The sequence below is a fragment of the Lycium barbarum genome, chromosome 2, assembly GCF_019175385.1.
Source record: "Lycium barbarum isolate Lr01 chromosome 2, ASM1917538v2, whole genome shotgun sequence".
NCBI lineage: Eukaryota > Viridiplantae > Streptophyta > Magnoliopsida > Solanales > Solanaceae > Lycium > Lycium barbarum.
The window spans coordinates 140,875,561-140,888,768 of record NC_083338.1 but is presented as its reverse complement, the minus strand read 5'-3'; the positions used below and the strand labels follow the sequence as shown (position 1 = coordinate 140,888,768).

The 13,208-nt window shown below is 37.7% G+C and overlaps 1 protein-coding gene across 2 annotated transcripts in view; it reads right to left on the bottom strand.

Annotated features, from left to right (window-relative positions):
* Positions 1-13,208, bottom strand: part of LOC132627641 (BEACH domain-containing protein B) — a 36,141-nt gene that overhangs the window by 13,150 nt on the left and 9,783 nt on the right. For both annotated transcript variants that reach the window (XM_060343100.1, XM_060343099.1), the window contains exons 8-25: positions 12,726-12,794; positions 12,044-12,499; positions 11,476-11,803; positions 8,539-8,991; positions 8,269-8,424; positions 8,014-8,163; positions 6,726-6,881; positions 6,516-6,557; positions 6,021-6,365; positions 5,706-5,882; positions 5,375-5,535; positions 4,952-5,267; positions 4,427-4,859; positions 3,979-4,315; positions 3,599-3,787; positions 714-975; positions 345-536; positions 26-244 (exon numbers count right to left, since the gene is read on the bottom strand). In XM_060343100.1, the coding sequence (XP_060199083.1) occupies positions 26-244; positions 345-536; positions 714-975; positions 3,599-3,787; positions 3,979-4,315; positions 4,427-4,859; positions 4,952-5,267; positions 5,375-5,535; positions 5,706-5,882; positions 6,021-6,365; positions 6,516-6,557; positions 6,726-6,881; positions 8,014-8,163; positions 8,269-8,424; positions 8,539-8,991; positions 11,476-11,803; positions 12,044-12,499; positions 12,726-12,794 (4,441 nt within the window). The remainder of the gene's footprint in view (positions 1-25; positions 245-344; positions 537-713; positions 976-3,598; positions 3,788-3,978; positions 4,316-4,426; positions 4,860-4,951; positions 5,268-5,374; positions 5,536-5,705; positions 5,883-6,020; positions 6,366-6,515; positions 6,558-6,725; positions 6,882-8,013; positions 8,164-8,268; positions 8,425-8,538; positions 8,992-11,475; positions 11,804-12,043; positions 12,500-12,725; positions 12,795-13,208) is intronic.

The window sequence follows — 13,208 nt, the reverse complement described above, 5'->3', positions numbered from 1 at the left end:
TCACAAAGTAGAGGTAAGGACACACTTGTTCAAATTGTACAAGGAGAAAGTTCACAGTCTCCTCCAAGTGTTGCCAGCCACCTTTTATAGAATGCATATAATGGCAAAGAACAACACAGTAGAAACTCCTCAAATGATTTTGCTCACTCGTTTCAGTGTCATCGTTAATTTTCGACTCCAATTTGTAGTTTTTCAACGCATTAAGCTTCACGGAGGCATCCAGCCATGCATTCCAACCGTTTTCCTAAACAACAACGTTCAAGCAATGAGAAGATAGTCATTATGCCTCATCAAACAAAGTTAAAGAAGGGAGCAATTCTATAGCAGCAAGAACAGATTTCTACCATTAGAGCTTCAATGTTTGTAGCAGTCGAATCAAGAAGATCAAGTAGATCGCTAATAATTTTTATTCTTGTAGGAGCATCCTTACAACCTGACAAGAATCTGAAAATAAGGGCTAAAATCTGAGGAAGGAAAAACTGAGAGCTATTTCTGCTACTTTTTTGACGGTCAAGTTGACTATGCTTCTGTAGAACCTGAAACAAAAGATCCAAATAGTTCAATGAGCTTCTGTACGTACACTGACTATTGAATAACTAATTAAAAGCAAACTACAACGCAACCAGCAACTAGTACATGGTATAGCAGCATGACTTGCTAAGTGAGACTGTAATCTGGAAAAGGAAAACAAGAGCACCAATTTACATGCACACCTGTTTAGGGCTGGCACCTCCAAGCAGAACATCATACAATGTCGCACACAAGAGATCTGTCTGAGGAAATTTAAACAGTCTATCGGATATAACTGAGAAAATGGGTTGCGTCCTTGAACCAATTTTCCTAAGGCCCTCTGAAAGAGATTTAGATCTTCCAACAGCAATACTGAAGAATTTTGATCCTTTCTTCTCCAACGGAAGACCAACCAGCAGTCGTCCAAGGAACTGCAGACCTAGTAGCCTGATGGGCTCGAAGTCTCTGCAACAAATATAGCACATGACAATCAAACGAAACAGACTTTGGTTTTGAATAACTTCAACGAATTACTTCAGGAGGCACATTCACTACAGCGGTTTATAGACATGGGAACATAAATATAATGTAAAGAATTACTAAGTAATTACAAACGATACAGATTATTATGTTGTCACCAATAAAGGTAGTTCGAGAGGATCTGGAACAATGCTAGTAAGAAGGAAGCTAGTTTGCTAGGTTCTAGATCTTCTCTCTTATTCTTTATAGAAGAATCCCCTATATTCAAATAAGATCTTTCTCCACGCCGTCAAAAGCCTAATTGAGACAAATCAGCTCTTATTGTTCTCCGAGGCGCATAATAGATCGATATGAACATCATGAGTTGTCCCGTAATAAAACCTAAAATAGTAACACATACAGATCTCATGCACCTACGCGCATTGACCAAATCCTAGTATTTCCGGTGACAGATTCTTCACGACCCGAGTGCGTGAGCCATTTCTAGGCATTATCCGGCGAGAGGGCTTGGCTATGAGGTATTAGTTCCTCGTTAACAATCAATCCACCTTGTTTTGAGATGACACTGTAGCGCCCATAAAGCAAGGTGAAGCGCTCAACATGTTTTGAGTCTCGCTTCAGGGCTTAAGCGTGCCTTTGACAACACTAAATACTACAAACCCTTATATTCGGTTCCCCCCGTGTTTCTGGAAGCACGTGTTTCGACCATAACTTCACTCTTGAAAAATGACAAGTTAGTCCCTCGTGCTCTCAAGTGTGTATTCCCAAGTTATTCAAGGGTGTAGCAGGGATTCAGTGCTACTCACCTGACCTCCAACAGTACCTAGTGAGATGTTACCTTTTTTTAGACTCAATCCTACATCACACTCTCGACTTTTGAACATCTACACATTTTTGAGGTTTTACCAATTCCATCTTTCAGTATTTTGCCATTATCGCTCATCCACCTTCTCCCATTGATACAGACACATACAACTTCACAACCTACAATTCCACCACCTAGAACTCCACTTTATACAGCTCCACCATTCCTGACTTGTAATCATTGATTGCAGTCTTCATCTGGTCCAGATTATTCAAACCCGGAACAAGATTCTTTGTCTGTTGCGGACTTGTCTCTCTCGCACCGTTCTATTACTACTCAAAAAGTATTTGTCTACTCGTAATCCTAATAACAGCCTCTCACCTTTACAAGGTGAGGGTAAGGTATGCGTACACTCTACCCTCCCAAACCCCACCTGGTGGGATTATAATGGGTATATTGTTGTTGTTACTCGTAATCCTAAGCCCTAATTATTCTTGTTTTGAGTTATCAACGCATGTCACAATCTCATTATGTTTCTGTGTCATCAGTTTCTATTCTCTCATCCCGATTGGCAACAAGCAGCTATTGTTGAATAGATGTTTCTTTTACCCTCACTCTAGTAATAATTGGAAGCTTGTTCCTCTACTTCCAAGAAAATCTACCGTGGTTGTGGTTGGCACTGTTGGTCGGATTGATCAGCCCAAGGCACCATTTAGTTGCCAAAGGCTATACTCAAGTCTTTTGGGTCTGACTGTGGTGATACATTTCCCGTGGCAAAACTTGTGTATGTCCATTTTTTCTGTCTACGGCCACTATTCATCATTTGCCTCTTTAATAATCAGACATTAAGAACACATCAATACGATTAATTATAAAATGAAATAACTATGGAGCAACCACAAAGCTTTGCTGCTCAAGGGCAGTGCAACTGTCTGGTATTCCGGCTAGGTTGATCATTATATGGTTTAGAAGAATCCCTTGAAGACAGGTTTAGTAAATTAGCTCAGTTGTTCAGGATTAAGGCATGACTTGCAATGAAGCAGATGATTTTGTGTTCTATCATCATTCTGCTCCAAATATGTAAACGTATTTGGTTATATTTATGATCTAGTTATCACAAGAATGATCAGGAAGGCATTACTAAGATGAAACATTATCTCTTTCAGCATTTTCAGACCACGGATCTTGGTCAGTTGAGATATTTATCGAGTCCTGAGGCTGCTCAATCCAGATGAGTTATTGACAAAATGTAAATTGTGTGCGACAATCAAGTTGCATCTTCATATTGCATCAAATCCGTTGTTTTACGAGATGACCAACCAAGCACATAAAATGTAATTGCCGAGAGAGAAATACTCCTATGAGATACTGTCACAAAGTTCATAAAGTCAAATGATCAGCTTGCATATATATTCACAGGACAAGTTATATATGCAGCAAGCTTTTGTACACTTTTTATGGAGACAGCAAGCTTGGTAGATACGATTTGTACCAGTTTGACGGGGAATGTCAAGGATACTGAAAATATAGTATATCAATTAGGGTCAGATAGAGTCAATTAGTTTGATTGATTTCAAGTAGTTGTGGAATTCTTGATTTTCCTTCTAATTTGGAGCATGAATACTTCACCATATAAAGACGAGCTTCAGGAAATAATCAAACTGAGTTTCTCGGAATTCCTTTTTTTTGTCTCATTTCTCATAATGGTGTCCCCTCTAACAATTTAAGCTTTTACATAGGGTGGTCGCACAATTCAACATTTACGATAATCAAAATATGTGTTTCAACTATTTGAGGTCATACCTTTCAAGAAGATTTACAAATATGTGACAGCCACCAATCAAATTGACTTGTTCAAGGAAAGAAGCAAGCAGTTGTTTCTGGGAAACAGCTCGAATAACCATATGTAGAACATCTTCAATGCATGCCATGTCCTGGCTACTCTCAAAAAAGGCAATGAGAGATTTTATATCTGATGCTGAAATATGCTGCCTGCATAAACAAAAAGGTAAGAGAACATCTTCAAAAGGTGGTGCACAATAGGAAATAGCTTTATTTCTGGAAAAGCTGAAATAGGAAAGCTAAACAGAAGCTAGAAAGCTTACATGGTAAAGAAGAAAATTCAGTCACTACAACAGTCAAAAGAAGAAAAGTTTTATCCTATCCAAGAAAAAGAATACTACCTGAGACTCATCTCACCAAGACTCAATAGAAGGAGACGAATTTTATGTATTTCATCTTTGCTAGGTCTCTCCCCTATAACTTGTTTTGTCACAGGATGTAAAAGAGGCTTGCTTCCAATAGCAGAACGAGTTTTGACATCATCCCAGTAAAATTGCCGAATTATGTCAAGAACACGCGGGAGCCTACATAAACTTCTCAGCAACCTTGGATCATTATCAAATTGCTGGATGAGAAACATATACAGTTCACGTTGAACCCTGTAACCTGAGTAGACCCATATAACAGGGCTAAGAAATATATGGGATATAGCATCCTTGACTAGCGTTTCTGACAGACCTGGCAATAAATTAAAGGAAGTTACACAACAGAAGATTTGGCAAAATGTGTCGAACAGAGAGTTACTCAAAGATAACAAAAAAGAACAAACAAGTAGCTTGTGTGACTTACCACCATTTGCAACCACATTAAACAAATGTTTCAAAGCAGACAGTGTATCCATATTTAATTGCTCAGGGGGAACTGACTGCAGCAAAAAACCCAGTATTGGAAATCCGGCAAGAAGGAGCATCTGTTGTTGATTGGCTAAATTCTCATCCAGAACAGAAGCTATAAGTTCAATAACTTCAGCAGTTAAACGCTCCTTTGTAATTGGGGTAAGTAAAGCTTGGCCAGCTTGCTTAGCTTCTTCTATTTCATACAAATCAGTCTTAGTGAAAAGAGGGAAAAACACAGAGACACCCCCAACACAATATATGATCTGTTGAAGCAGTCGTCTAGAGCACAGCTGTGTCCCAACCAAGACAGTTGCTTCAAATGAACTTTTATCTAATCCAGGATCCACCACTGGTGAAACATTAAATAAACGCCTCCCATTACGTGCCTGATACAGAAATTTCAATATTTCAGTTCCATACGAACATGCAAGAAAACACAAAATTTTCAGGTAAACAATTCAAGGGGAAAGAAAAGAACCTGTGAATTAAGTCCAAATATGATTTTGGATGCAAGACCATCTTTAACATCAAGCACTCCACTGGGCAATGGGCTATCCAAATGAACTGCAGTTTCATTATCCAGGAAGGAATACATGTAGCTAGGTCCTAAAGAATAGATGCCTAGCACATGTTCTGAAGCAATGGAATCGTTGAACAAGTAAACTGGACCAATCTGACCATAGAAAGCAGATGGATCTTTCGAATAAAGTGCAGGACTCTCTTCCTCATAGGAAGGTAAACTGATTTTCGTGCCAATAGTGCAACAAGTCAGAGGCTCATTTACTTTTGCATATCTGCAACCAAATTATGAAAATTCACGGAGCTATCTTCAATTGAGAATAGATCGAACAAACTCTTCTCTAACCAAATCAAACATCAGCAGGGAGAGAGAGAGAGATACCTGCATTTTTCAGAGGATACAAGAGTTCCATCCAAATAACACTTCAATTGGCTACCTCCAGAAAATGTCCTACCGATTGTGTGTGTTAAACACAAAAAATGCCACTTCTTTCTAACAAGATTGACTTGCAGCACAACAGATTGCCTTTTCTGATTAATTGACTGTAAAAGTAACAGAGAGCTATTAATAGCAAAGACATCAGCCTAACGTGGCTTAACAAAGAAGGCTGGTGTAACCAATGCAAATATTGTAATGCACTGCAAACTCAAGACTCACAGAAATGTAAACAAGCCCCAAGTCAAACTGAAGCAAATAACAACTTTTTTATCACCTCATATATAAGCTTATCTTTTCCAAGAACACCAATGCATCCTCTTCCACTTTCAGTAAGAAAACTGAAAAGTCCCATTGTTCCACCACCTCTGGGAAAGCTTTCTACCCTTAGCCAACAAGTAAACGAAAACCCCTTATTCAATGGCCACTGAACTGGAGTCTTTATCAAAATTCCCTGCATGAGGGAAGGGGAAGCCTCACATAATTTGCAACGAGAAGTTACTCGAAGCAAGTAGAGAAAGGAAAAAGAAGAGACAACATGCATTCAGTAAAACAAATTTCAGATTGCTAGAAAGGTCATTGTTTCAGTTACCGATTCCACCCCACTGAGATCAAAGAAGGCAGTTGGCCCCTTCTCGTTGAGCATTGACAGCATGCTGGTCAAAAGCAATGAGCTGTACTGCTGATGTGACCCTACTTTCTCACTCCGGAGTAGAGCAAAGATTTTTCGTATATCTTTTCCAGAAATGCTATGCCCGCCAACGACCTGGATTAATTGGGCAATTTTCAAGACTACAGTGTCCTTGCCCTCTTGGGGAAACCAATCAAGAAGAAAGTTTAGCATCCCTGCTTTGACACAAGAAGCTTGATTGGACATTGAATCTCTTATAAGCTGAAGAAAAACATCAAGCCCCTGATTCCGCAATGAATCACTGCTCTGCCCAGTTAGCAAACAGAAATATCATTATTCATAATACTGTATTTTTACAAAAATAAAAAGGAGATAATTGAAGAAGAGTAACAGTGAAAGCACAACAGCCAAAATCATGATAGGGAAAGCATTAATCAAAGTGGGACTGATACCAACCTTTTGCAGGACACTGAGATATAGCAAGATGACATCTTCATTCTGAAGTATGAAGGCCAAAAGGAAAAGATGACATGAGTAGCACATTTAACATGTTATTAATTTACTAAAACCATGAGGAAACAAAAGCTGTTATTGTGTTTTTTTTCCTAACAAGTACAGAAGGATGCTGTAACTGTTGGTGCACATACAAGAATTAGGACAACTAACCTTTATCATAGGGCTTGCCTTGAGATCAAACTTCCCATCAACCAACATATCAAGCAGAGCATCTAAAAGCGCCTCACTTGGTTTCCATTGGCAGAAGTCCAACAGCAAGCTACGCAAAGTCTGATAACCCGTCCCCACAAGATCTCGAAACGCAGCCTTTGAAACCAAAAGAATAAAGAATGAATGAGTACACAATTCAGACATGCAAAAACATATGCTGTTTCAGAGGCAGGACCAATAATCATGGTAAAAGAAAGACATGATTGGGATAGGAAACACTTTGATGGATTGAGAAACTGAGCCTGATCACATCTATTAGAAATACTGGAATACTATAGTAAGACTGGGTTCAATCTACTTTTCGTACTCGATAACGCAAGACATTGTCTGTTTTGATTAGACACAGAATTGGTTCGAAAGAATAAAGTGGATCCATAGGATTAAGCTTTTAAGTGGGAGTAATGTTGCTGCTGCCTGTCAACCGACATTTGTTTTTCTGTCTTCCCCAAGATTAGTGAAAACATGGCCCTAATTCCCTTCAAGATGGAGCTCAATATTCAATTGCAAATAAAAGGCATCCCCAAGCGCCATGCAGCACTTGGTCTGAGTAGCTTGGCACCTACTCCGGTTCATCCAGAGTAAACAATTTCCTGCTTGTTTTATGTACCAATTTTAAGTATACTAATGCATAAATCCAGAATTTTATTTTACTTGTTGTATGCAGAAATTTATGCCTAACCAGAAGGAAGTGCCAAAGCACCCTGCTAACCAGGAATAGAGTATGAAAGGTTCTTCTAGAGCAGTTAACAGAAGCTTTCACACAGAGTCAATTTAATACAGTAATAGGCAAAGACAAAGACCTAAGATACGGATCCCCTTACCATAAGGAAAATGCATAGTCTCCCTTCAAGAATTCTTAGATAAACACGAGATGACAAAATACTACAGTGATACACATGCTCTTTGTTACAGAAATATGACAAGGTCCTACGGAAAATAAATTGCAACGGAAATGATAAACAACTTCGAGACATCGAGTTGGCACTACAGCGGAAATGAGGCCAAAGCTAGGCAACAATGGAGAAGAAATGCTGCACCATACAAGATGATCCCAAGTGATCAGAAAGGAAGAAAAGATGTGAAACCATAATTAGACAGCCTGTTCATTTAGGAAGAAGTTAAAAGTACACCATTTTTCGTGTTCTCAATAATTTTGCAACCATCACAAACAAATTATGCAACTAATTGCACAAAAGAGAAAAATTTTAACTGGCAGAAACAAACGCACCTTTGAGACATCATTCCCTGAAAGCAAGCAGGTTAGTGTTTGGAGGACATTCAGAACCAGCTCTTCACCTTTGGGCACGTCAAGGTTCCCATTTAGCAAGGATACAACATGTATAAAACACTCGCCATCCCGAAATAAAGCCTGATAATACTGCCAACATAGAAACCACTCTCTGTCAACATGTAAACAGAATATGAATAGCAGATAACACATAGCTATAGAACAGTAGAAAAACATAGATTTATCAGAGCATACCTCTATATCTGTCAAAAGTAAATCAATCATCCCAACCAATAGATCGATAGACAATTCAACAAAGTTCTCCCGGTCCTTAACATGAGTAAATGTTTCCAGATACTTAGAACATATATATAATTTAGCTTTCTGGTCCTCCTCAGAAGATGGAACAATCTGTTCCCCCAGCAAAAGATTTCACATGAAAGAGGTAAATAAATGAAAGATTAGTAGTAGGGCATAGCAAGAACACCAAAAATAATACAAAATAAATTCATTACAGATTATTACCTTCATCAAATCAAGAATAAGAGGAAGCATGCGATTTCTCAATTTTTCTTCCCAAAACAAATCAAACAATCTATCAACGCAGGTAGCACTGTGCAAAGTAGAGCTTTTGGCATCTTTCGTAAGAGAGAAATACTCTGCGACGAGTTCAATAAAAGTTTCCATGCTGTTCTGCCAACTATGAATCATCTCGAGAGAATTCACCATGTCTTGGTTTAGAGAAGGAACAGGACCACTCTCCGTGTGAGGACTAGCAATCCCGTGCCTTTTAGACTCTTGGGCCTGAACGCAGGCAACTTTGAGGACACGAAGAACTGCATCGAGTGTTTTAAAAGAAGAAAGAGTTTTCTCTGATGAAGACCGCATTATTTGAAGTAGGCTCTTCGCAAGAAGATTTGCAACCCAAGGATTACAAGCAGATTGTTCAAGAGCCTCTAGCAAAATGGAGCACTCAGGCTGCCACCATAAGAAAATAAGTTTCAGGACAAGAGGGAAACTGAATTGCATAAGCTCACATCTCATGCAAAAAAAAAAAAAAAAAAAAGAGAGAGAGATTGCAAAACTAGCACAGTCAAGCATTATATGTTCTTTATTTACCAAACCTTTTAATCTGAACAAAAGCGCATGGAAGGAAGCTCACTAAACAACTGGGAAGGTGAAGCATAAAAGGAGACCCCAATACATAATTCACACTGTCGTTAAGGCTGAAAATGCCAACCAGGACAGTAGCCTAACATGAAACAGAGGAAGAATTCTATCCAGTCACATAAATAGACAAATTTCACCCAATATGCAAACTGAAGAGGAAAAATGTGACACTTGGAAGATAAAAAGTCTAAGCAAAGTACCAATAAAGCCCTCAAGGCTTAGTTCAAGTGGCTAGATTGAGGGACTTGTGAACTAAGCTTGGTAATCAAGTGGAGAAGGATAGAAGGCGAACCCATTATCCCTGAGTTTTGAAGGCTGCATTTGGTCCTAAGGGTTGTCTCCAGAAGGATATCTCAGTCATTAAAAAACCATTTTGTATCTTCTAAAGAAGCACTGACGAAGAAGAATTAATCATGAATAAGCCATTGAAACCCAAGTAAGGATGCAACATTATGCTAAAGGCTAATAATATTATACCCGAAAATCCCACTCATGCACAACTAAGAGCAAGCTAGAGTTGAAATAGTTATGACATTAGACAAAATTGTCATTTTTCCTGATATTTACGATTTTGAGTCATTTGTTTTTCCAACGTGAATCAAGTCAAATTTTGTTTAGTAAATCTTTCCCTAGTTGAACTATGATGGAAGTCCTAATATTTAGGACTTTAAAATCAATAAAAAAAAAATTAACCCTTATATATATACTAATCATGATCAGTTTAAGTTAGATATACAGAAAGTGCAGCGAATTTTAAAACCATCAGGTCACTTTTACCTGTTGTAGCGGGTAACTTGTCTTATTCTCAAGATTACAAATATCACATTTTAAGGAGGCTTACTTGTAGATATCCTTTGAGTGACCTGATAGTGAAAAATTCTTTACAGTGACGTTGTTTATAAATTAAATAAACTCGTAAGAATAATAGAACTAAAGAGATCAGCGCTTCGGTTTATGGTAAGAACTTTAGAAGAAAATCCTAGGGGAGTGCGTACAGGACTGGAGTCACTGAACCCGCCTATACAATTTTGTATTTCTATGACCTATGTGCATATCTCATTTCCAGGCATCATTGTTTTTCCTTTATATATACTGCAGTTATTTTTTAATTTTGAGTTTCTTTTATAACTTTGTTTCATTTATTTAAGTAATAGCCAACTCAACGCAAGGATTAAAAAATACTATATTCTTAAAATCAGAAAAAGTGTTTGACATGCTTTACAAATACTAAGATCATTCTTTCTTGCTACTTATTGTTGAGTGTCCCACATCGGCTAGGGATGGGAGATTTGGTCTCCTTATATGGACTTGGGCAATCCTCACCCTACAAGCCAGCTTTTGGGGTTGAGCAAGGCCCAAGATCCATTATGTACACTTATATAGAAACTAACTGCAATTTCTTCGATGTCAATTCAAGCGTAATTTTAGATTCAAGATTTACATGACCTTACAACCAAGTTTTTAGAACTTCTTCAAGTACAACATCATACATATTTTTTCGAAATTCATTAACTTCCAAAAAAACTAAAAAGTAATTTAATAGATTTTGTATTGTCTATAGAACAACTTCAGCCAGAACTTTTCATTCTTTTTTTCCTTAAGTCATACCATTTTTAGATTCTAAACCATAAGCATTCCTAGCTATAGAAAATTCATATATACACGTGTCATCAATCTAAGCCACTATTGATAATTATTGGAGCAGCGCCGCAACTAATCCCACTTGTAAGCATCGTAAGCATGTATGTATGTTGATGAGAGGCATCAAGGATTTAATTAAAGGAAAATATTAACAATTTAATCAGAAGTTTAGCAAAGGAAAGGTTTGACGTATGGTAACACTGCTCATAATTTTGGTAGCCGAAAATAAATAGTCGGCAAGAGTTGTTTCCTCACTTATCTCTCTGTCAATTTATGCTAATTACATGGTTACACCTATCCTCCCTTTTCATTGGCTTCATTTTCTTTTATGCTTCTTCAATTTTCTCCTTGCACATTCTCTCTTCTGTCTCTTACCATAAAGAACATGCATTTGGTTAGATGTATTAAACTAATTACAGTTTTGGCTATTAAATATTTTCTTATTTAAGCTATGTAGGAACTCCTAAAAAAAATTTAAAAAAATTGATGACAACGGAACCTGTAACCGCTAACCTTCGGGTGCGCACAGGGTAAACCCCGCTCCAGTGTAATAGAGAAAGGACACTTACCATTATGACAAAAAGAAGTCCAAAACACATAGCAACAATGTTAATAAATGTATCTGAAAGAGTGAAAGATCGAATGACTAACCAAGTTATGAGAACTTCCAGTTAAAGTCGCAGCAAACTCCAAAAATGAAACCACTTCTGTTTGAAGAGCTTCAAGTTCATGAATACTTAGACTAGTGCTTCTGTCATTTGAATCACAACAATGTTCAGTACAATCATCAGAAGAACCTTTTTTTGATAAGGAATCATCTGAAGAACCTAGCGATGCTAGGCCAAAATAAAAAAAATTCTCCGAGAAGATAAAGTCCCAAGCTCCTTCTGCCCGGAATACATGTAGCAAAGATGGCAACAACACCAGAATTTTCCTGAATGCAGACAGAACATGATGCTGAAGGGTGTAGATAAAGGTCCTGTAGAAATGAGAAGAACAAATCAGAAACAGGAGATTCAAGGAGAACCTCAAAAAAATAACGAGTGCAGTGGAACAACAGCTAAAAAGATAGGCACTTCAGTAATTCCAAAAATCGAATACAGCACCCAAATACATCTTCACATATGCACCCAAATACATCTCCACAAATGCAAAAATAAGATTGCGGAAGAAATGGGAAATAAAAAGAACAGAAAGATTTAAATACTTGCTGATTTACCTTAAGTGACCAGGCAGCTCCTTCTGATTTGAGCATGCTTTTATGCATGGAAAGACTGTGAGGAGAACCCTAATGATCCACTTTACAGAAAGTTCTCCATATGCTGAAGAGACTGGCAAACTACTTTTGACAGTGGATGCTTGGCTTTTATCTGAATTTGCATCTTCTGGTGAAAGAAGGAAAGAGAAAAGAACAGCACTAAGCTTGGCAACATAATCGTGCCAATTCTTTAAATAAGGTATACTAGGTAGGTTAGAAAGTTTTGTTCCCAGAACTTCTCTCGCAGTTGTATCTTTATCACTAGAAACAGTTATTTCCATGTCATCCTGGGCTACCAAGTTGTCACTTTTCTCCTTGTATTCTTGAAGCATGAATGCAAGTGAACAAAAGCTATTTGCAAACTTCTGCACTCGTCCATTTTCTGATAAAAATTGCAAGTTATTCAAATTCCCAAAGCTGAAACCAGGTTAAGGAGACCAACAATCATTTGAAAGAAAAATTATTCCCCACGATTGAGCAGTAAGATAGAAGTCAACATTCTTCTACTCAACTATCAGTAGCTTAACTGAAGGGGACTGTATAATGTATAATTGCTCAAAATGAACCAATCATTTCTAACGAAGCAATCAAGTTTACAAGGATGAAACTAGTGGGAACATGCAAGTAGTGATAGAAAGGATACACCGCCTCTCTAAGAACCTCCAATGAGAGAACATGGAGCTGGAACATAAACGCTAAAACATTGGCATTCCTGCAAGGAGAGATGTAAATGTACCGACATCTTAGAAAAGAAATTAACTAATATTTCTTCTTTTAATGGACTAAGTATCAGAAGCATGGTTATAAACTTTTTTCAATTGCTTTACAAAAGTTTCCGAACCATTTCAATTTATGTTCGTCAAATAAAACAAGGCTAGAGAGCCCATACTGCAAACATAATATAGCATAAATATGATCCTAGCAATGGCGGGGAAGGACAAACACCTATTTAGAGAAACTAGCTTTAAACGACAGAAAGAAAACGAAAAACAAGATATCATGATGCAGCTAGGCATTACTGAATTTGCTGAATTTAGGATCAGATACAAGTCCAAACTCAAATTCTACAGATCAGAAACTAAAGCGGTTGAGACAATAGGATTCAAATTGAACTTTAAGGCAATTG